Below are 25,208 nucleotides of genomic sequence, written 5' to 3'. Positions count from 1 at the left end.
TTGCTTTAAATAGGGATTGGGTTTAGCACTTGTATTTGAAGCACAGATTGAGTTCAGAACAAGGGCATTAAGAATATGATGTAATTTCTTTCTGAACGTATTTGAAAGAGTAAGTTGTTATTGGAAGGTTCCTTGTATATGGTGGTCCTTATGGAACTGAGGTTGCTTGAGGAGGCTGACACTTGCAGATAGCAAGAGCATAGGCTGGATTGCAAATTTGGGCATAGAGGGAGAACAAGAAAGGTCACTTTAAATGTATTACCAGTCCTGCTCTTAAAATGCAGTTCACAAAGAATACCAAACAAAAGGGAATTCTGCAGTGTTGGAACAGCCTTTGCATTCCCGCTTTGAGATTTGTTTCATGCTAAGTATTGTAACTAGAGCTGCAATATGGAATATTATTTCATACTACTCATAATAACATACTAATAAGGTATTAATGACTATGACTATTACATATCCTAAACATCAGAGAGGATGGATGAAACTAAAAGTTGTAGCTAAGCTTGGTTTTTACCAAACTTTTCTTTTTTTTTTTAATTTGTTATTTTTAACTACATGAAACACATTGCTTTCTTCTCTGGCCACCAACTCAATTTGCTAGAAACACATACATATCTATCTCATCACCACTGCCTTCTGGAAAATTATCTCTTAAATCAGAAGAGAATTCCCCTATGCATGAGTCAGATTAGCAGCCAGAGGGAATTTAAGTGGAAAGAAGCAATTGGCTGTTGGGAAGTTAAAAGTATATTTTGATATACAAAATAGAATGTTACTGTAACACACTGAAAGGAAAGGTAGACTTAATTGAAACCCCCTGAAATCTGGTTACAAAGAAATATGAAAAATACAAAAATTAGACCAAGTAATCTGATAATAGGAATTATCAATTAAACTCCCCCTCCCCGCAGTTTGTCAAGATTCAGAGGAATCAATGATATTAAAGATATCAAGAATTACTAAAATTCAGAGTACATATATTTTTCAGATGTAGTTGAAACAGTAATGATATACATGGCTGAAAATGGCAGAACTTGTTCAAGTATTTACAAAATTTAAAAAAACCCCTAAATACTGATTTAATTTCTTTATCTAAAGGGGCTTGTAAAGTTGACATTGATTGTTTTTATATTAAAAAAAAATAGAATCATAGAATCAATAGTTTGGGTTGGAAAGGACCTTAAGATCATCATGTTCTGACCCCCCTGCCATGGGCAGCGACACCTCACACTAAACCGTATCACCCAAGGCTCTGTACAACCTCATCTTGAACACTGACAGGGATGGAGCATTCACAAATTCCCTGGGCAACCCATTCCATTACCTCACTACCCTAACAGTAAAGAATTTCTTCCTTATATCCAATCTAAACCTCTGCTGTTTAAGTTTCAACCCGTTACCCCTTGTCCTATCACTACAGTCCCTAATGAATAGTCCCTCCCCAGCATCCCTGTAGGCCCCCTTCAGATACTGGAAGGCTGCTATGAGGTCTCCACGCAGCCTTCTCTTCTCCAGGATGAACAGCCCCAATTTTCTCATTTCTTAGTCTGTCTCAACATGGGAAGTGCTTCAGTCCCCTGATCATCCCCGTGGCCCTTGTCTGGACTTGTTCCAACAGTTCCATGTCCTTTTTATGTTGAGGACACCAGAACTGCACACAATGCTCCAGGTGAGGTCTCACAAGAGCAGAGCACAGGGGCAGGATCATTCCTTTGACCTGCTGATCACGCTTCTTTTGATGCAGCCCAGAATACAGTTGGCTTTCTGGGCTGCAAGCACACACTGAAGCTGGCTCATGTTCATTTTCTCATCTACCAACGCCTCAAAGTCCTCTCCTTGGGCTGCACTGAATTTCCTTTTTGCCCAACCTGGAACTGTGCCTGGGATTGCTCCAACCCAGGTGTAGGACCTTGCACTTGGCATGGTTAAACTTCATGAGGTTGGCATAAACCCACCTCACAAGCGTGTCAAGGTCCCTCTGGATGGCATTCCTTCCCTCCAGCGTATCAACCGAACCACACAGCTTGGTGTCATCGGCAAACTTGCCGAGGGTGTACTCAATACCACTGTCCATGTCACCAACAAAGATGTTAAACAAGACCAGTCCCAACACTGATCCCTGAGGGACACCACTTGTTTTCAGAAATGCTACAGGAGGTTTGGAGGAGGTTTAGGAAATGGCCATAAAAATTTTAAAAATAAAAAAATAAAAATAAACATTTTAAAAGGTTTTCCCATTTACCCTTTAAAAACTATGAATCAGTTTGGGGTTGCTACTTGTTCCAAAAAATTGAGTAACCCAGTCTTTTTTTCCTAATTATTTTACTTTTTTCTTTTCTTCTCAAAACAGACAGACTGGTAGTAAAACCTTTTTCCTCTTCAGTTACATTAATTTATCACTGCATCGAAAATCTTGTGCTAGGTTCTTCTCTATATTCAGTAACTACCTGGATCAAGCCACTGTTCATTAATTGCTTGTGTCTTTGCATCTCAAGGACGATGTAGGTCCAAGTAATGCCTGCCAAAACTCTGATTATCAGCTGAAAGTAAGAGTGTAAATGTGTTACCACAGTCCCGACTCAGCTGTATTCTCCATTTTCAGAGTAGAAGATAATGCATTTGTGGAGCAGTTCCTCATTCTGTTTCAATTTTGCCTCTAAAATTTTAATGGCTAGAGAAAAAGCTTCCTCCTTTTGTCTTGGAAATACAAACCAGCAGTGACCCTTCTCTACCCCTGCATTAATAAATTTTATATAATACCTTTACCAAAGGATCCAAAGGAGTAAGTCAAAGGCCTGTAAATATTTTTGTCTTCATTATGGATGAGGAAACCTAGTGTCTCAAAAGAACTCATCATTAAAGTTGGAAATAGGACTCCTGATGTACAGTCTCAGATTCCATCCGTGACCTGGCACAGTTTCCCTTGCACTTTAGTTAATGTATTTTGAAGTCACTGTGGTAAGAAGGATGTCTTCACACCCCGATGCGTTTTGGTGCTAATGTTACAGTCTTTGTGTGTCCTTACCACTTAGATGCCCCTGGTAATGACACATTCCAGAGCTTTGCTGAGCCAGACTTGTGGTTTTGGGCAGGGCAGAAGGGATGAAGCAGAAAAAATGAGGTGGAGGGAAAAAACCACAAAATTCCAAAGTAGCACTGCATTCTGGCTATACATTTTAATGTGTTCTGTAGATTGAGAGATCGGTATCATTTTAATGACAGATTCCTCTAATGCTGTTCACACATAACCCTTGCTTTCTCCTTGGGATTAAGTGTTCAGCCTCCAGGCATGATGGTGAGATCAGGTTGGGGGATTTTGCTAGCCTTTCTTCACTGAAAACAGAAAGCAAAATTGGGTTTTATTTGGTATAAATCTTTGTGTCTTTTAATTAAATTTAGAAATGTGACTATGGACACTTAGAGATAGTCTGTCACATCAGTGTCACATTAAATGCATCTCAGTTTGCAGTACAAAAAAAATACTGCAATAAAAAAACAAAATTGAACTGGTAAAGTGTGATGTTACTCAAATACATTCAGAAAAAATTCATGGCTATGATGTGATGGGAGTCTTTCATCAATTGAAGAACACAAAAGCGCTGTAGCACAAAGTAGCTTAGCACAGTGAGATCCCATACAACAAGAGGCAACATATTCTTATGGAAGCGTTTCCTTTTTTCAATACATAATGTAGCTAAACTACTGCAGTAGCATTTTTCTCTTCAAGTGCTGAAGAACTGCATTTCTGCTGCTGAGCCAAGTGAACTGCTTGCAACTTAATTTTCCTTGGAAGACAGAAAAAAATAACATTGCCTTTAGTTCCACTTGCTTAAGACCAACTTGGCATGAGAGTTAAGTATTTCCTCAACTTGTATCTATGCGTAGTGACACAAATCTGAGGGTTTGTTGAGATAGCCATTAGTGATTGACTATAAAATATGCTGGTAAATTGTAGCGATGCCTTCAACATAAGAATATGAAAAAACCCTAATTCAAAACTAGTCTCTGCTGCTGAATACATATATGTCCTCAGCTACATGACAAAATATCTCAATTTTTCCATCAATCATCTATAAGAAGGAGAATAATAAACTTTCCCTAATAAGGCTTTGTGAAGGTGTACATTATTTTTTTGCAGATGGCATAGTATTCTCAGGTATCAGTGCAATGGGGACTATTGGAATCACACACACATTCACTGTTTGTGGCTTTGAATCTCAACTATGTGTCACTAATTTAATGAGCATGGAAAATATATGTATAGCTGTGCCTCATTACTGCACATTGTGTGCTCAAGAAAAAAGGCTAAGTATGAAACGAGAGGTTTTTTTGTTCAGGGAAAATAAGTTCTTACAGCTCACTACTTCTTAATTGGTTTTAGGATTTTTTAGAATTTTTTAGTATTTTTTTAGTATTTCTTATTCTTAAATATTAATATATAGAAAATTGTTAACTCATGTTGACATGATAGGTGTTTTGCAGGTTGGGAAGCCACTGTAGCCCTGACTTCCATTGGCACCAGGCTCCAAGCACATGCTGTGAGCATGGGCAATAATGGGGGTCTATGGCCCATAAGTGGGAGCAGCTTGCTCCATGTGGTTACAATCAAACTATTTTCCTTGGAAAGCTAATGTTCAGGAAGACCAAGAGTTGTTTGGTCATGTCCCCACGGATGGGGCCATCTCCATGAGATCAGAGCACAAAAGACACATTGGTGCTCAAGAGCTTAAACCATGGCTGAAACAAACCCAATGCCTCTAATAGGCCAGGGCTTCATGTGAAGAATTTCTCATCTGCTCAAGCTGGTCCACAGTTAGTTGATTATGTGGGCTTGATTATAGCTTACAAGTACCTTGTCAGGGAGAATACACTGAGTGCTCTTCAATCAAGTGGAGAAGGGTTTAATGAGACCTTGGATATCCTTATAATCAGAACTGGACACCCTCCTTGAGCTCAGGATGGGTGTGATTCTATGGCCTGTCTATACAAAACCCAAGATTTAATGACCCTTTAGTCTTAAAAGTTTGCTCACTTACTTTTCCTTTCTCTCGAATGTAAAAACTTAATTTGCTGGGCTGATCTTTTTCTGTTTCTCAGCTCGAAATAACTGGTTGCAGTCATGTAACGGTGAGGAGCTAGTTTTTAATCAGACAAGTCTGAATCAGATACTGAAATTGCTGCCTGGGCACTAGAGGTGTTCCACTTCCTTCAGCTCACAAAAAGGCCTGAGCATCTCACCAGGTCTGTTGTGTCACTGGTACATATTTTTGTAGGGTTTGCTCAGAACACATTTAGTGATTTTTTTGTTGTTATTATTATTGATCAATTTTTAATTTGTGTATTTTTTCCACTGCCAAGCATATGTGATTGGAGACCATACCACCTTTAGTATAACACTCTTCTGCAGAGGTTTGCACTCCATGATCCTACAGGCTTTCTGATCAGTGAATTCTTTTAACATCTAACACTATGTGGTTGCTCAAGGCAGATCACAGCTCTGAGAGGAAATTGTGGATGCCCTTCCTGAAGAAAAGGTGCTTTGCAAGACTCCTTGGCTCCTTGTAGGGCTATGGTTGAGTAGTTTTAGCTCCTGAGAACAATGTCTTTTGTGTTCTAGTACTGAGCTCTGGTTTTAGGTCACCTCTGTTTTTTGGAAGGTGGCACAAAGCCCAGGGTTGTGATATATCAACTTGAATAGTTTGTGATAGTGTGTCAATCTTCCTCACTAAATAGTGTTTTGTGTCATTAAGGCTGTGGGTTTGCTTCTTAATGCTTAAACAAAATGTGTTAGTTATTCTATCTAGAGCTCTCTGGTAGTAAAACAGATTCTTTACTGCATGGACACCAGGACTGACTTCAGCTGTGAATCCTGTGGTACAGTTGGTTTGCATAGTTTCCACCTCCTGGAGGAGACTTACCAGAATCATAGAATCATAGAACAGTTAGGGTTAATCATTTAATTCCAACCCCCCTGCCATGGGCAGGGACACCTCACACTAAACCATATCACCCAAGGCTTCGTCCAACATGGCCTTGAACACTGCCAGGGATGGAGCATTCACAACCTCCCTGGGCAACCTATTCCAGTACCTCACTACCCTAACAGTAAAGAACTTCTTCCTTATATCCAATCTAAACCTCTGCTGGTTAAGTTTTAACCTGTTACCCCTTGTCCTGTCACTACAGTCCCTAATGAAGAGTCCTTCCCCAGCATCTTTATAGGCCCCCTTCAGATACTGGAAGAATAACATGCAAGTTCTGATCTCCCTGGGTTTGAAATCCCAGCTCTCTCCCCTCTCTTATTTTCTGAAAATAATATGGTATTTTCTCCTTCTTTTCCTTCCTGTAACTGGTATTTTCTTTAATGCTATGTGGTTTTAGCCAGCTAACTTTGACTGTACTCTGCACTCTCTGGTCAAATGGAGATCAAGCAGCAAAATGTTGCTTCACAACTGACAAGTCTTGTTTCCATCCACTTTATAGCTGTGTTTCCAGGAGATAGAGGACTGTAGAGAAGATGCCACCATTTCAGCTAGCAGCTGTATCATTAGGGAGTTCAGAAAAGCTCAAGTGCAAGCTTAGGCTTCTGTTTATGAGGCTTAAATGGAGCAAGAGATGGGGATGATGAAGAGCAGGCAACAGCAGTGCTACGGTGGAGACAGGACTCTCTCCAGGCAATGCAGCATAGATGAGCAGCAGCCAGCCCAAGGCAATGCCGTATTACAGGCACAGTTGGCTCCTGGAGGCAAAAGGAACCATCCTAAATCAGAACTGTTGGAAAAGAGAGGTCAGCAGGAGATGTGGAGATGATTATTAAATGTTAAGCTTTAATGGGGATGAACATAGAGGTATATTACAGGGATGTGTAGCAGTGATAATTTCTCATGCTGGAATTATATGTAGCTACCCATTAAATACAAAACTAGTTTCGAATACATTTTAGAATAAAGTATTTTTGACAATTTTAGATTAATTAAAAGTTCAAAATAATAACAAGAAATACTTACCTACCTTTGAGTCCTTCCTCTGTCATTTATCATTGTTATTTAACAATTTGAACCCCTGTTTGGTGTTGGATGGTGATTTTGCCCTTTCAATGTTTAGCATTTTCTCATGTCGTCACCCTCTTACTTTTAACTTTGGACTTGGTCTAGCTGTGTGCCTGCATAGCTGAATGCTAACTCTTTCCCTTTCACTTGGATATTCATTCAATTATGTTCCCCAGTAACACTGAAAATTTTGCCAGAGAAATTACAGGAGAGAGGAAAACTTCCTAGTCTGTGGTGTTTCATTTTGGTTGAAGTATGGTATTCCTTTAATCAATTATAGTTATGAACTGATCTTCAGAATTACAATGAAAACATTATTTTCGTTGGAGGAGTTAAAACAGTAGTAATGCCTCATTAATGTTGTTTTTAGTCTCCAGTGCAACACAAATGAACTATATGTCCCCGTAAAATTTGAACATACTATCCTGCTTTTTTTTTGTTTTTTGTTTTTTGTTTTTTTTCAAGTACAGCACAGTAATATGTGTTGAAGTACTTTTGTGTGGTTTACGATTTTGAAGCTTTATCTAACACCCAGCCTATACCAGCTTTGGAATTCCATTTATTCCAGATGTATTTGAAGAAACCTCTCAGCCAGCTATATTCTGCTAAAGCCTGTGGTTTCAATTATTAATCATCTCCTTTTTATAACTTAAAATGTAATCTTCATTGGTGTAATTTCCCTATACTTTTATCGCTGTGCTTGTTACTGCTGCTCATATCTTCTATCCTAACTAGGATCATTATTACAATCAGATGACCTCTTTGTGCTTTCAGAACTGAGTGCTTTTGATGGAAAGGAGACACTTCCATATTAAGATCTGGATGAGATTTACAGTTTTTAGTTTGCTTTCTGGTTTTGCACACCCAACTTTTTTAAAAAATGAAAATAAACCGACCAAAACCCCTTTGGTTTTCTGCTAATTAGCTACCATGTATTTTAATTGTATACATTAATGTAATTTGTGTATTTGTGGTTACTACAAGAGATGCCACATGATTCACAGGACAAAGGCGTCACTGTGATTAGCTAAACGTCTTCACAGATGGAAGCTGTTGAGTTGTGTGTGATAACTTCTGCATCAGTTGCAATTACTGATGTCTGGGAATTGCATGTCCATCTGGTTACAGTAAGACGTTGAAATATGCTGTTGTTGTAAATCTGTAACAAATACATGTAGCTAGTTACAGTTTCTTTCTACTTGTATGGAAGAACCAGTTAATTACTTGGAGATGATCCTGGAAGATTTTGTAGTTGTTAATTTTGTGGGAATATTCATTTATATTGCGTAATTTTTATGTTTGTGTCAAGAAACAAGGAATAATGTTTAATGGCTGTGGTCCAGCACTTATTTTTCAACATCTGTGGTAAGAAATTAAGTCATTTTCAAGAGAAGGAACAGACTCATTAAGCAGCAACTGGTTTCCTTGGCGTATGGTTCTGTTTGCTTTTATTCCACCAAAAAGGGTGGGATTTGGGTCAAGGCTGTGCCCTGCTCAGTGGTGATCCACCCAAAGCAGGAAGAGCCAGAGATTTAGTTTGTGTGCTTCCAGGGTTGTCTGAGAGGGCCTCTTATAAGCAGGGCAAATGAGAATTTGGGGCATAGATCTTTCTACTTATTCCTTCTCAATTCAGACCTTTCAAGTTATTCTTAATTTTTTGTGTTTCCCTAACTTAAAGCTTTTCTTGTCTCCTCTCACTTGCCCTACTTACGAACTTCCCTCTTGCAACTCCAAACCAGTGCTGTTAATGGAGTACCACTCTTAACCTTATGTATATCCCTGTCTTTTCTTGCCATGACTGTACCTTTTCCTGTGGCTTTCCAAGACCTGACTTTAATACCAGTCCTTTTGACTGTTTAATAAACAGTCCTTTCTCACTTTCCCATAAGCTGGTATTTGTCTGCTTTCAAATTGCTCCCTTGGGTTCAACCTGTAAGCAGCTCAAAGATTGCCATTTGATACAAATCTTTTTATATTCTTGTACAGTGATTTTTTACTTTTCCCATCAGTAAGAATCTGTGAAAGCTGTGGTCTCTCGGGCCTGTTATTGATCAGATGTTTTATATTCCTCATTCCCTACAAAAAGAATATTGTTTTGTTTTGTTCGTTTTTTAGGTGCTTTTTTAAGTGGATGACAACTGCCTCTTTCCTCTTGTAGATCCAGGTTTGCACAGGCAGCAGTTTTTCCTGCAGCGACCGTCAAATGTGGTGGCCATGGAAGGGAAGGATGCTGTTTTGGAGTGCTGTGTTTCTGGGTACCCGCCTCCCGCCTTTACATGGCTGCGAGGAGATGAAGTGCTCCCCATCAGGTAGCTCAGTCCTTTGTGCATCACATATCTTAATGCTACATTCCTTGGGCAAACTAAAGGCAAACCCCTGAGTGATGTTTTAAATTCAGTAGGATGGATTTGGAGGCCACGAGATTTTTCCTCCTAAATAATAAAGAAACTGGATGTGTCTCTTAACCTGCTCCTATAACTCATCTTGTGGCTGCCCCATCACTGGCAGTGTTCAAGGCCAGGATGCATGGGGCTTGGAGCAACCTGGTCTAGTGGAATGTGTCCCTGCCCTTAGCAGGGGTTTAGAACTGGACAATCTTTAAGGCCCTTTCCAACCTATACTGTTCTGTGATTCTGTGTTAACTTCGAGAGCCAGATCTGATCCTGTGCAATATTATGGCTGATACTATGACCTCTACACCAAATCCAAGGGTGGAATTTGGTCATAAATATGACCTGGCTGCTGTTTAAAATGGAAGGGTAAAGCCATTAACAGCAAAGATAGTAGCTGAGAATTACTTAGTGAGTAATTTACTGTGTGTATTTTTCTTCATTGTAATAACACCTTAACACACTGTGGACGTGTTGCCAATGTTTCAGGTCCAAAAAGTATTCCTTGCTGGCTGGGAGTAACCTCCTTATATCAAATGTGACTGATGATGATTCTGGAACATACACATGCGTAGTCACCTACAAAAATGAGAACAGCAGCGGCTCTGCAGAGCTGTCAGTGATGGGTGAGTACATGAACTGTGGTTTTCCAGGAACACTTTTAATTATTCTCTTTTCCAGAATGACTTTATTTTCAGAACTCCAAATAACTGCAAACTGTACAAGTCCCTTCCCCGGTCTGCTCAGGTATTCACACCTATGAAAGCCATCCTGTAAATCTCTGAATACCTTCCACCATGCCCAGTAGTCTTCCTGCTGCTGAACATCTTACCTTTTCAGATGCTAATTGCTACTGCCTAACGCACATGGTCCTTTCTCTTTATTTCTCCCTCCTGAAGCCACATTTTTGGCATTAAAATGATTGTACCTGTTGTGCATGACATCAAGCACAGCGGGTTGGAAATGAGGTTTAAAGCTTTTTGGGTTTTTACCTATTTGTCACGAACAGCCAACATGGTAAGATAAGAAAAACCAATGTATTTAGCATCTTCTCATCAAATTTACAAAACTTCAGAGATATGCATGGAAGTCCTCACTCTGCAGTGATGTTCTGAGGATTCCCACTGCTAAATCTTATGAAAGCACCCTCTGACAGAACCTGCTTTCCTCCACAATCCTTCCTCGTGGCAAATATTAATGAAATCCAAAATCTGTTTAAATCTAATAGCTGCTTTTTTCCTTTTTGCTTTATTTAAACCACTGAACAATAGCAGAGCACATTAGTGTTACTCAGTAAGATCTAAAGAACGGCATAGTTAGTACTTAGTCAAACAATAACGTGTTTCAATGTGCTGTTCATTTTGCATTCCAGCCTTAAAGCTTATGCGTGAAAAATACTTTCATCAGTGAATAGAGCCTTAATTTGGATTATAGGATATTCAGTGCTTGTATAACAATATCCTTTTATAAAGCCATAATAAAATATAATAATTAGTGGTGATGGAGGGTTCAGTTCTATTTCTTTAGGTACATTAATGTGATACATTCTTTTACTGGATAAAAATAAAAATGTGGCTTTATAATTGTGGAAGCTTATTAATTATGGAATCGTTTTCATTATAAGGAATCAAATATGGAAAAGGCAGGTAAGTTGTTGGGCAGTATACTTTATTTGCATTACTGGAATGTGTTGAATCCAAATGTAGTGTGCAGCAGGGATTAACTGTTACTTGAAAAGTAAAAATAAATCACACCAATGTTTTTCCCCAACAAGAGATTGCAATGTCTGTTGGTGAGAACAACTGTGGCTGGAGGATCATGACATAGATCATGTCTGAACATGCAGTTCCTGTGAAAATTAATAGGAGATTTACATCTTATACATTTATGTACCTATTGAAAAATTTATTCCTGTCTGCAGTCAGTCTGTAATCTAACATTGCTTCATTATTCCTTCTGTTGTAAGTGCTTCATGTAAAAATTAATGGTACATAAATTTTCATGTGCATTGAGAGGAATGCAATAGCAAAATGACGTAACTGTGAGGATGAGTTTAAGGTGATGAAAATCTCCAGAAGAAGGCAGCATACCAAGGTAGTGCTAAGAATTGAACTGAACTGACACAAAGATGAAATAATTGACAATTGCCCATTCTATGCAGTCTCAAGGGAAAACCAAAATGGCATTACTATGGCCCAACACAATTGCATTCACCCTGTTGGTAGAGCAAAGGTTTATTTGGTAAAGTTTCTGTTCACATAGGGAGTTCACAAATACAGAATAAACAAAAACAAAAAAAGAGGAGCTGTATCTTAGGCCCAATATTGATGTACATTTCTTATTCTCACGATTAAATCACTTATTTGTGACAGATGTAACTGAAATATGAACACCATGTTCATATATGCTTGTATTAGTAACAGAAAATATTCAGAGAATTCAAAGGAAATTACATGACTAAACTAGAGAGATGATGACAGAGATCCCCGGAAAACTTTCTTTGCAGAGTAATGTGCTAGAACTCTGAACTTGTTCAGAATCTGTTTATTTTCTGAATCTATCCTTATTAGTAGGAAACTCTCAAAAGCACTGAAGTTTCTCATGTGATCATTGTATCTCATAAAGAGAACAATTGATTGATAGTTTTCTTGTCTTACCTGGCTAGATAAAAATGCAAATATTTCTGTGTTTCCTTAGAGTTAATATGCTTTATTTAAAAAACTGTAAATTGCCAATCAGTATTTTGTTGCAAGACCCATATATTTTACTATTGACATAGTCTTTTAATTTTTAGGGTATCTGTAGTGTGAAGGGGAAAAAATGAGACATTTGCAGTCAGAATGCAAGAAAAATTAACATTATAATATGTTAATTATCTTCTCTGAAGTCTGAATAGATGATAACAGATCAAAGTTAACTACATCACATGGTAGCAAGATGCTTTTGATCTTTTAAATAATGAGTCTATTTACAAGAATCACAAAGCATTTCACAATGGAGTTCCTGTCAGTGTTTTTAAAGAGCTAAAAATAACCTCTTCTGTCTTGGACACAGGTCTAAAATGGGAAGAGGTGAATGAATTTGCAAGAAAAGATAATACATTTTGCTGAATTTCAATTTTGTGCCATGGACTTTTACCAATATTTTGCCACACCTCTCTAAACAATGAAAATTAAAGGGTCCAGTGCAGATAACCCAGTTACTATAAAAATCATCTGCGTGCTCAATAGCTTTAGAGAGCTTAGTGTTTAAATAAATGTTTGAAGGTGATTAAATGTGTTAACCAGTGTCAACTACAGTTATTTTCTAAATATTTTCTAGCTTTCAGAATTGTATTTTGGGATTGTTCCCTATTGCCCTCTGAGGGTTGTTTGTTTGTGGGTTTTTTTAATACAGCTCCGTTTCATGTTGTGTTAAGCAAGTCTGAAAGCCTGCTTATCTCTTTTAGCCCTGCCCAACTCCCTAATTGTTCTGAAAGTAACAAAATCCAGAATAAAATAATTTCCATATCCTGTACATACATGTAGAATCTCACTCTGATTGCAGCTCCGTTTTGTGGTGGGAAAAAGGCTTGGGATTTCAGGTCCTGGTAGAGATCTAGGAGAGATCTAATTCTATAAACCCCCAGTTTTCTGTAGGTGGTATAACTGAATTGATAGATTTGCTGATATGCTGTCATACCTAATTTCTTTTTCTTCCTGCTTACTATTTGGATTGTCCCTTAATTGTGTAAAGGATATTCTATGGATACAGCAAGGAGAAGAGCATTGCATCATCTGAAAGTTATGTCGACTAGTTTTTTCAAAATAATGCACATATTGAGAATAACACTATCAATGCCTCTGAATCAGGCAGCAATTTTTAAATTGATCAAGATTGAGGTGATATATTCCTTATTTTATTTTTGTAAAGTGTCCCTTAAGAAGGAATATAGAAGGTAACAATTTTCTAGTAGTGTTGGGTCAGGAATGCTAGTTTTAGATACTCTTAAGTCACTGCCTAGAGTAAAAGAAAGTAGCAGCAAAAGCCAAAAAAACCCTGGATTTGAAAGACAGTGTTTGCTGAGAAAAACTTGATTCTTCTGAACATCCATATGTATAAGCTACAAACAACTTGACTGCAATCCGGAAGCATTTTTTCTATGCACATGACTTTCACTAAGGAATTCTTAATATGAAGTGTTTTTAGCACTGGTTTTGTTTGCTGTTGTGGAAGAAAAGCTACATCAAAGTTAAGGCCACACGAGACAAGTGGCTTATAATATCACCTGGGTTTTCGACAAGGATGAATGATTGTAAGCACTGTGCATCTTGGTTAAATCAGTTTTACTTCTGGCTCTGCTGCATAAATTCCTGTAGCAAAATGGTTATTCTGAGATCAAGGTCATGGAAAGTGCTGCATAAAGCAGGCGTGGATCATGTTGTTGTGTGTGAATCACTTAAGTAGAAAGTAATATTAAGAAGGAAACCCACATCAGCATAACGTGGCTTGACACAGCAAGGAAAGCATGAAAAATGAGAATCCTGTTAACATTTTCTTCATGAATGCTGCTTAAGTTGGTCTCAAAACTGTGCTGGTCCTGAAATATTTACAAAAACAGTTACAGTCTATTGCTTATGTTAAACCTCATGATGTACCTGATTGGTATATTTGGAAAACCAGTTTCGAAAATACAAAAGATTATCCACTGCTATAAACCTTAGAGGGTCAGGCAAATCTTCAGTGGATGAACAGTGCAGCAGTTGGTGAACCCAAGAAAACTTGAGCAACCTGAGGATCTGTTTCTGTGCTACCCTACACTGTGGAGTGAGTTAATTTTGTTCATGTCTTGTTATCTTGTTGAAGAAACCAAGAACAAAATAGACGATTTCATTGTCCTCTGATCTGAGTTTATAGACTGGACACAAGGGGAAATCTTTCGCAATGAGAGCAACAAGCCATTGGAATAATCTCCCCATGAGAGTGGTGGACTCCTGGCATTGGACACTTAAGGTTTGGCTGGACAGGGTGCTGGGACATATAGTCTAGGTCATGCTTTGCCTAGAAAGGGTGGATAGATGATCCTTGAGGTCCTTTCCAACCTGGTAGTCTATGATTCCTTATGGAACAGAACATATGTATGTGTGAACTGGCAGGATAAAGCAGCATGGTAATATATGCTCAATATCACGATGATTTACTTTAGGCAAAAATGAGACAAAGGAACACAAACCCCAGTCTCTCCCCAAAGCAAAGACTGCTTGTCTCCCATTCATATACTTGATAAATTTCAATACTGAAAAAATCTGTGGAAATAGAAACTTTGATACAATTCCCTATATTTCTTGCTAGTATAGTTTTGAGTTTGTGACATGGCAATGTAGGTTTTCCACCCCTACAGCTCCTCTGTCAAGTCAATCAGACAGAAGCATCCAATGTGACATTCTTTTACCCTTTCCCAGAAGGCTGATGCAACTGAGAGGTCTAGTTCTTACTGAGATGAGAGAAAACCAATAGTATCATCACCTGAAAATATGAAAGTCAAGTATTTAATTTAGCCTTTGGGAAGAGACGACTTTTTCAGGGTATTGATGTGGAACAGGCAACCCAAGCTCTGTTGGAGATACTGCTGCAATGGAACCAGGCTTTTTAAGATAAAGGTGCTGGAATAGATGGATCAATAAGTCTTTTGTTTTCACTCTCCTTTATTTAGAGAATTTTAAAAATATATTACTTAATCAATAGTGTTCAATGGCTTATCAGAAGCCAGGTATATTTTCCATCCAGGAAAAATACATTTAGAGGGTGTTTAAAATGAATTTTATGCCACTGAAGCTGAAACATTTCCCTTTCGAAATCAGTTACTGACACTGCTAACAGTGGGTACTATGGTTGTACAGTGCTAAACACAAATAGTGACAGTAAAATAATGTTATGGGGGTGCCCTGTTAACTGATCTCAAAAGGTTATTTACTGACTTTCAAGGGTTTGGTTTTGCTTTCTGGAGGGGTGCAGCTAAAGAGAGAACAAACATAAGGACAGCAACAGTTTTTGACGGATGATCTGTTGAACAGGGCCTTGAGCAGCCTGGTCCTGTGACAGAGAGTTAGAACTAGATTATCTTAAGGTCCTTTCCAACCCAAACCACTCTATGATTCTGTGGAGGAGGCAAAGGGGCTGCCCTTGCTGAGATGGCTCTATGAAGAGTGTTTTACTAATAGGATATAGATAGGGAACGAGATAGCACATGCATGGCTAAAAGCCTGGCATGCCTGCAGTCCTGCTGAGTCAGTGCAAGTACTGGAATCAGCAGTTTTGCAGAAATGTTTGCAGTTTTCATTTTACGTGTGAACATGCTTGATGTTCTGATGCTTTTTGTTGTTGTTGGTTTTTTTTGATGTGTCTTAAACTACATGAAGCAGTTCAACCAAGCAGGCCAAGCAGTCCAAGCAGAATGACTGGCTTATCCAGCGCCTTCAATGAGCCAAGAAATTTGTGTCATGAGTGAATGCCCTTCAGACAGACAAAATATTTGAGTAGGCACGAGTGTTAACAACACTACTGCAAATTTACAGCTGATAAAATTATTTATTTTTCCCATTTAAACAGTGTTATATTAATCCATGGAGCTTCTCATCAGAGTGTAGCATTGGGGCCAAATTATTTGTAGATTGATTCGAGATTTTACATTGTTTTATTGTATGTAGGTACATAGAACACCAGAGAAAATAGGATTTCAAGTCTCTTCTGTATGTCTGTGTTCTTATATAAACAGAAGATACATTTATGTATGTGTATGTTTATCTTTGTGTGTGAGCTCCGGGGCTGACTTAATTATATGATTATATAGAAGTATGCTTCTTCCCATAAAGGATTATCATATCATATTATATCGTATTATGTTACATGTTATATGCATATAGTATTTTATGCATGTATGCATGTATTCTGTACCTAATTATATAAAGCTTCTACCAGCTTACTCTGCTGTTGATACTGGCTAGTACTTGCAGTGAAGTTGTACTTCAGTGAACACCATTCTGTTCTTTGAGTATTTAAGTATTTTTTCTTTTCTAGTACTGTCTGATATCTTATTTTGCTTTCAATGCAGTTTGAAGAATTTGTTCTGAGTGATTTTCCTTTAATGGATTCTATGAATAATGAGGTGAATGCCTACTTGCAGGTACAGGGAAGCTCATCCTGGTAATTGTGTGCAATTGAAGGACAGTCAGCTAATTTTTATTGCCATGGATGGAATGGGAGTTGAGTACCTAATTCAAACTAATCTGGAAATGTAATGCTTGTCAATGCATCATGAGTATCAAATACTTATTCTGCACCTGACACTTATAAAAAGCACTTGAGTGAAACTCCAGTGTTGCCATTTTCTGATAATGGTGTTTAAATTCAATCCTATTAAAAATAAATATACCTAACAAGCTCTGTGATACAGATGCTCACTTGGCTGATCATAGGAAAATTGCTGTGTCTGGGTATGATCTACAGGTTTATGTTTAATGGAAAAATATTAATGCAGAAATCCCTTTGAATCCACAGCAGAATGAATGTTGGAAGTACAACTGTAAAAGTCTATTCATGGTTTAATTTTTAAACTTTTTATTTTGTGGATTAGCCTGCACTAGTGGCAGAGATATTCTCTCAAAGAGCTCATTAAAGAAGCTATTTTCTACCAGAAGGTAATTTATCTGCTGCTGGCAGCACTGAGCATGGTGGTGTGTTCGGGTGCCCAGTGACTATGGCCTGATTTCCACTGAGGGCAATGGCAGAAGTTACACCATAAGCAATCTTGACAATGTGACTCTGGAATACAGCATGGGACCAACTGAGATGTTCTCCGTCCCAGGTGGTGGCACAGTTTGCTGCCCCAGATAGGTGCTTCAGCCATCTCCAACTCAAATAATTCTGTTTGGTTCCAGGATCTAGGGCCATGCTTATGGGCATAAATGCTAAATGAGATGTAAAGAACTGCTTAAGGTCAAGTTCCTGCCCCTGCGTCAGGACAATCCCCAGCACAAACACAGGCTAGGGGACACTGGATGGAGCGGCCCTGAGGAGAAGGACTTGGGGGTGTTGGGTGAGGAGAAGCTCCCCATGACACCACTTCTTTACCACTTTGGTATTTACATTAAAGTGTGAAATAGGTTTTTCCCAACCATCAAACAGGGTAAGGCAAAGCACAATGGAAAACAGAGGTATATTTTCTTTCACCGTGCAGTTCCTCAGCAATGGCATCTGCTTATAGCAGTCAGCTGCTTCTATGAACATCTAATAATACTGCTAAGAATCTTTTATACTACGGTATCATAATTACTATGTTAGCATGCTTTAGCGCCATGTTATTTCCAATTAGAAGAGAATGTTACATACTTTCCCCAAAAAATTGAAAGAGACAACTAAAGACGATGCAAATTAAATGAAAGTTTCCCCATATTGCTGGCCAGGTTTGAGAAATAAAAACAACAGATGTCTGAATACATTTTAAACAGCTTGTTTTAAAAAAATTAAAAAAAAATCCAAAATCGAAAAAAAACAGAGACCCACAGAAGTTATTAATTTTGTTTGGTTGGGGTTTTTTTTGTTTGTTTGGTTATTTTTACTTAAATGTTTTAGGCAGAAAGCTTCCTGAAACAGGAGCGGCTCCCAGTACTTAACCTGACCCTTGGCTGTTCAGCTCTGATTTTCTAGTTTGTAACTGTCTCCATGGAGAGAGGAGCCTACAGCTGGCTTACTTCTGAGAGTAGTCTTCTATCTCTTATACAGTAAATTGAGAACTGCATGAATATATATTGGAACAAGAGAAGTGGTTTTATTTGCACTTGGAGTGGTTTGCTGTCTGTTATGGAGCTCTCCATAGTACTTTCTGCAACAATGTACGCAGACCAAGTCATCCAGGTACTTCCGTAAGACAGTCAAGATACATAGATCTCATTGCATTGCATACTCATGTCTCTACAAAATAAATAAATTACTGGTTTTGACCGTGTGTTACAACTTCTATTAGTTTACACACACATGCGAGTAGTTTCTAGGAACAGGTTGCACAAGCAGTTATGAGGCAAAAAAATTGCTTTATTCTGAAATATCACATCTTTAAAATGAGAATTGGGGCAGAATGTCACAGGAAAGAGGAAAGTTGGCATTACTGTGCTTATGCACTGTTGTGATCCCAGTGCTCTATTTATAAGACATGATGAAATGCAGCTTTCATTAGACCTTTTTGTTGTTCTCTTTGCCTTCTGGCTCTGATTTGATGACAAGAATGATTGGCCATTGGTTTGATTATTGGTTATAAAAGGTCCTTAATTAAATGAATGGTGAACTTCCCTCAGTTATGAAGTGGTTCCCATTAAACTACAAGATTAACACAAATTAATGCAGCTGCCAAAATTTAGTTATTAAAAAAGAAGGCAGGAGGGTGTCCAAGACTGAAAAACATCTGTGACTGATAACATATGTATGTCAGCAGTATTCCAGTGGCTTCTCCATGCTTTTAGTATTCTTCAGATTCCTAAAAGTGCTTTATGTTGGTTTCAGTGGTATGCTTGCAGCTTGCTGGGAAAGTGTTTACAGCTCACAGTAGTGATTATCTGTTAAAACCACTTGGGATTTTGAGACTACTCAAATTCAGCATGTGAAATGTGTATATTCCAGTTGTGAGGGCAAAGCTCTCAGAAGTCTTTTGAGCAAATGGTTCCGATTAGTTTAACAAGAAAATATTGAGCAGAGTATAGAACAGGCTTCCTACGAGGTGACTGGGTTAATATGTACATTTACTAGCTTAGACAAACAGTTCACTATGCCGGGGGAAAGAGTGAACTCAATTTAGACACTGTCTGCATCATTGTTCATAGGAACTGCATAAACAAGCTGGCACTGAATCTACTATGACTGCTAAATAATTGCAGCTTTTGAAATAACAGAATTTCTTTTTTTCCTCCTGCCCAAGGGAAATGCTCAACAGAAGTACAAGTTGTTTTTCATAAGTATATTTAGATATATAGTTACAGAGTTAACAGAAAATTGCTTTTGTTCTTCTTGTAATTCCATATCTTATTTCCATGTCTGGCTGTAACGTGGTTCTGGACTCCAGAAAAGCTCCTGATGTGGCAATGTTCTCCAGTAGAGGATGGGTGCAGCCACACAGTGCATGGTGATAGCATTTTTTATATATACAAAACCATTTAAAATTCCTGTGAAATACCAACTTCACTGAATATTAGCCTCAACAGCTGAGTGATGCTGAAGCTACCAACCTGATCAATCTGATCTGATGAAGCTACATCCCTGATCAAAGCACACTTTATTCTCAGCTATACAGCAGCTGCAGGTATCTGAAACCAGCACTACCCATCAGGTGGGAAGGGCTGGCAAGTTCAGTCAAAGCCAGATTTTAAAACATGCTGTATTTCTAACATACTTTAAGTAACTTTGACTTTGGTTTTGAAGGACTTGTATAGCTGACATCTGGGGTTTTTTTGATCCCTTTTAAACCTTGGAGGTGTATTGAATATGCACAGCATGGGGTTTGTTAGGAACATTTCGTCACGACTTGCCTAATTAAAGCATAGCTGTAGGCCAATTAGACACAGCCATGAGTGTTTTTAACTACCTTTTTATACAGAAGAGAAGAAATCATGAGCTAGAATAGTTTTTATTTGGAACATAATATCTCCCAAATTAACTCTGGGGTTTGTGAAATGGATTTATAATGATACTTAAGAATGCTGGAGCTCTTTATGTTTTAGAAGTGGTTGAATTCAATATCTTGTCCCAGATGATACCCAAGAGTTGAAAGTAAACCTGTGCAGAAGCTCCTCTTTTGAGCAGTTTGAACCTGAGCTCTGGATCAGAATGAGCTGGAAGTAAAACTTCACTTCTAGTGTCCATAAAACTGGACTGAGAGGAAAACCTTGACAAAATGAATGAGTGAATAATCTTGCATGGTTTGGTTCTCTGAGTTTTGCAAAACTGTGATGGAATTGGGATAGACTGCTGCGATGTGTAGTGCTGGGATTCAAACCGGTTTCACGTTAGGGTAAAAGGACTAGGACATAGAGTAGAATCATAGAATCAAAGGTTAGGATTGGAAAGGGCCTCAAGATCATCCAGTTCCAACCCCCCTGCCATGGGCAGGGACACCTCACAGTAAACCATCGCACCCAAGGCTTCATCCAACCTGGTCTTGAACACTAACAGGGATGGAGCATTCACAGCCTCCCTGGGCAACCCATTCCAGTACCTCACCACCCTCACAGTAAAGAATTTCTTCCTTATATCCAGTCTAAACCTCTCCTGTTTAAGTTTCAACCCGTTACCCCTTGTCCTATCACTACATTCCCTAATGAATAGTCCCTCCCCAGCATCCCTGTAGGCCCCCTTCAGATACTGGAAGGCTGCTATGAGGTCTCCACGCAGCCTTCTCTTCTCCAGGCTGAACAGACCCAACTTTCTCAGCCTGTCTTCATATGGGAGATGCTCCAGTCCCCTGATCGTCCTCGTGGCCTCCTCTGGACTTGTTCCAACAGTTCAATGTCCTTTTTATGTTGAGGACACCAGAACTGCACACAATACTCCAAGTGAGTTCTCACGAGAGCAGAGTAAAGGGGCAGGATCACCTCCTTCGACCTGCTGGTCACGCTCCTCTTGATGCAGTCCAGGACACGGCTGCTTTCTGGACTGTGAGTGCACACTGCAGCCGGCTCATGTTCATTTTCTCATTGACCAACACTCCAAAGTCCTTCTCCTTGGGCTGCTCTGAATCTCTTCCACAGGACTACCATGAATTTCTTTTTTGCCCAACCTGTAGCTGTGCCTGGGATTGCTCCGACCCAGGTGTAGGACCTTACACTTGTCATGGTTAAACTTCATGAGGTTGGCATCAGCTCACCACACAAGTGTGTCAAGGTCCCTCTGAATGGCATTCCTTCCCTCCAGTGTATCAACCGAACCACACAGCTTGGTGTCATCGGCAAACATGCTGAGGGCGCACTCAATCCCATTGTCCATGTCAGCGACAAAGATATTAAACAAGACCGGTCCCACCACCGATCCCTGAGGGACACCACTCGTTACTGGTCTCCAGCTGGACACTGAGCCATTGACCACAACTCTTTGAGTGCAACCATCCAGCCAGTTCTTTATCCACTGAGTGGTCCACCTATCAAATTGATGTGTCTCCAATTTAGAGACAAGGATGTCATGTGGGACAGTATCGAATGCTTTGCACAAGTCCAGGTAGATGACATCATTGCTGTGATGATAGTCTATCTACATAACTTTTTTTCTAGGACTTTCTGTAAATAGCCAGAACAAAAGAAGAGGAAAGATAATAGGAATATTTAGTTCAAACCACTGTCTTTATTTCCATGCAATTTTGGAGAAAAAGAGACTTGAGATGGGTGAGCAGCTCTCATTGCAAGTTTTAAGCTGTTTCCCTCTGATGCTGGTAGTCAACCATGCACAGAAAGGTGCACCAAAACAAAACAGAAAATGCAGCTTTTCTTTCTGGTTCTGACCTGTACTCATGCCCTTCCTGGGTAAAGCCATATTGCTCTATCCATCATTGATACCCCCATCCATGCATCAAGCAAATACTTATTTTAGCTGCCTCTGTGAAAGCAGAAAGAATAAAATTAGAGAAAATGTGTGTGTTGCAGAGGATCACTCTGGAGCCAGGCTGAGAGAGCTGGGCTGGGGCAGCCTGGGCAAGAGAAGGCTCCTGAAGGGAAGACCTGAGAGCAGCTCCAGTGCCTAAAGAAGCTACAAGAGACCTGGAGAGGGGCTTGGGACAAGGGCCTGGAGGGACAGGCCAAGGGGAATGGCTTTAACCTGACAGAACAGGGGAGACTGAGCTGAGCTCTTAGGCAGAAGCTGTTCCCTGTGAGGGTGCTGAGGCGCTGGCACAGGGTGCCCAGAGAAGCTGTGGCTGCCCCATCCCTGGCAGTGCTCAAGGCCATGTTGGACACAAGGGCTTGGAGCAGCTGCTCCAGTGGAAGGGGTCCCTGCCCGTGGCAGGGGTTGGAGCTGGAGGAGCTTTAAGGTCCCTTCCAACCAAAAATATTCTGACATGATTCTGTGGTAAGATTAGGCTTCTGAAGGGAGCGTTAAAGAAGGAGGGGGAGGCTTGAGGATGGACAGAAGGAAACCCACAAAGATGAAGAAAGACCCACAGCACTTTTGGAGCACAAGAGCAGTTTTCTGGGTGGTGTCTGGGATGCGCATATTTCTCATCTCAGTATGCAGGGTACTTCTCAGGCTCCCACCTCAGTGGCATCATTCTGGAGCCAGAAGCTATGGTGAAGGTTAGCACACTGCCATTTTTCCCATGAATTGATTTTCCTTTGAAAATAATGTCTTCAAAAGTAAGCAGTCCAATAAAGTGCATTTCTATTACTTTTCCCACCAAATTTAGCTTAGTAAATTGTATGTCTACAGTCCTGTTTACCAGAATGCAGTTAGCACAACCTTACAAGCACTGTGAGCTAGGCCTTTTTTTCTTCTTAAGCTAATTTTCATTTCTTTATGTTCAACTTTTGAAAGTGCCTTTTTTATATTGCTTATTGTACAAAAATATGAGCTGGACTTCTACTGCGTTGAGCTGCTTGAAATGTAGGACTCCACAAAACAGGATCTGTTTGAAGCCTAGAAATCAGTAATTTATTTATAGGTGCATAATAAAATTGTATTAATTTCAGCTAATATGTTTTGTTCCAAGCAGAGGAGTCTCAGAGGCTGCAAATTGATTGAATAAGCATGGGGTTTGTGGCTAATGTATTTATTTTACCCTCTACTATCTTTAAATATTCTATTCATTCATAGTGCAGATGCTTTTCATCCTTAGAATAAGGCATGTTTTAAAATTCAGTTATAGAAAATAGTCAAATGCTGTTGAGCCCTCTATTCTTCTTTAATTCTTTTTAAAATATGTTTCAATAACTTTTTGCTCCAGTAGTTCACCTTTATCACCTTTTTTCCTTTCTTTTTCCTTTCTTTTTCTTTAGTTTTTTCCTTTTTTTTGGATTTATGTTCCTACCCATGAATCATTTGTCTAAACCTGATTCACTTCAATTTGCAGGATGGAGGGTTTCTTTAGCCATCTATATGTACGAACACATGGACGTTTTCTTGTAAATAGACTCTCTATCATGAAGTTTTCTTCTGTGACCTCTTCAAAATCTTTAGTGTTTTAACTTCCATTGTGCTGTTCCTCTTCAGACTGATTTGTATGGATTGACTAGAAAATGGCTATTATGAACTAAAAATTTGTTTTTTGAAGATAACAGAAACCAAGTCCCTGTAATGAAAAATTGGAGTATTTTTTTCATTAAATCAGGTTGTTAGAAAGAAAGAGGTCGTCCTGTTGACTAGGAAAGGGTATGGAAGTAACTGCCAGACTAGGAAGGATCCACCTAGACAACTCACATGTCATCTGGTATGAAGGGATTTTCGGAGCTCCAGGGATGACAGGTAAGGTCATTCAGAAGAAAGCTCATTATTTATTGTGGACAAATGAAAAGGATTATAAAGCCAACAGTTGTATGTAGTCATATTTATCCAGGCCATCACTGTGCTTTATAACTAGTGAAAACGCACTTCTAAAATCATTCTTCAGTTACCCAGTATACAAATAATTTCTAGAGCCAAACACTCTTCAGTGTCTTCATCAGTGATCTGGGTGATGGGATAAGTTTATCTTCATGAATTTTGCCAATGTCACCTCATCTTGAAGTCCCTACCATGCTGGTATTCTGTGATTCTATGAGATCTTGAACAAGCCACTTCTCCCTGCCATTTCCCCATGTAAAAACTGATGTCATTTGGGAAGTGCAAGTTGCTGTTTGTTTTGTGAGTATGGATTCCATAGTAACTATTCTCCATTGATAAAGCTGGATGAAGCCTTGGGTGATATGGTTTAGTGTGAGGTGTCCCTGCCCATGGCAGGGGGGTTGGAACTGGATGATCTTGAGGTCCTTTCCAATCCTAATTATTCTATGATTCTATGATTAAAGTGATAAAATCACTTGGATCATTTCTTTCATAGACAGTAGCTGAGGTTCAGTAAGATGTGGTCTTTGAGCTGCAGGCTGGAGCTGGAGGCTGCAGTGCTTCCCTAGTGTGAACCCTTACGCAAATACTGCTGGACCATTGTTGAGGCCAACCTCATGTGTCATGGGAAAGTCAGGACCAGCATCTGAAAGATGCATTAAAAAATAGTTGTAAAGATAGTGGTAACTGGGTGAAAGCAGAGTCATGGAAACCACCAGAGGATGATATTTTCAGAGATGTGTGGCCAGCAGTGCCACAGTCACTGACAAGGTCTGTGGGATAGAAAGAGTTTCTACAGTCACTTTTCAGTAAACACTAAAGATTTTAATGATTTCCCACTATCTTTCCTCTTCTTCTGCTGTACAAGGAACTTGTTTATCACAAAGCAGTTTTCTTTTTTTCTTTCCTTCTGATTTCCCATTAATAGTGTCAGTAGAAAAGGAGTGAAAAGAAAAATGACCCTGTCAGATAAAAGGTTAGAACTAAACTGTTCCATGCCAAGTTTTGTCTTCTGGAGTAACATTTCCATCAGCAGATGCTGTGCCACAGTGCCTACAGTACGCTGCAGTGGTTTGGGCTTGCTGTCTTAAAAAAATAGACAGCACACTTGGATAATTCACATACTTGAGCAGTTCTTGTCCTTGAGGCCACCAGCTAACGCATAATGGGGAGTACCTGTCTTTACTTATGTCCTTCTCTAGTATTTCTGTGGTAAATAAAT

General features: G+C 39.2%; 1 protein-coding gene across 1 annotated transcript in view; it reads left to right on the top strand.

Moving 5' to 3' along the window:
• The window catches only part of DCC (DCC netrin 1 receptor), a 428,960-nt gene that overhangs the window by 115,090 nt on the left and 288,662 nt on the right, over window positions 1–25,208 (top strand). Inside the window, exons 5-6 of the mRNA XM_034072648.1 lie at window positions 9,211–9,361; window positions 9,932–10,068. Of these exons, the coding sequence (XP_033928539.1) occupies window positions 9,211–9,361; window positions 9,932–10,068 (288 nt within the window). The remainder of the gene's footprint in view (window positions 1–9,210; window positions 9,362–9,931; window positions 10,069–25,208) is intronic.

The sequence above is a fragment of the Melopsittacus undulatus genome, chromosome Z, assembly GCF_012275295.1.
Source record: "Melopsittacus undulatus isolate bMelUnd1 chromosome Z, bMelUnd1.mat.Z, whole genome shotgun sequence".
Taxonomy (NCBI): Eukaryota; Metazoa; Chordata; class Aves; order Psittaciformes; family Psittaculidae; genus Melopsittacus; species Melopsittacus undulatus.
Note: the sequence above shows the minus strand (reverse complement) of the source record. Positions and strands in the feature narration are given on the sequence as shown.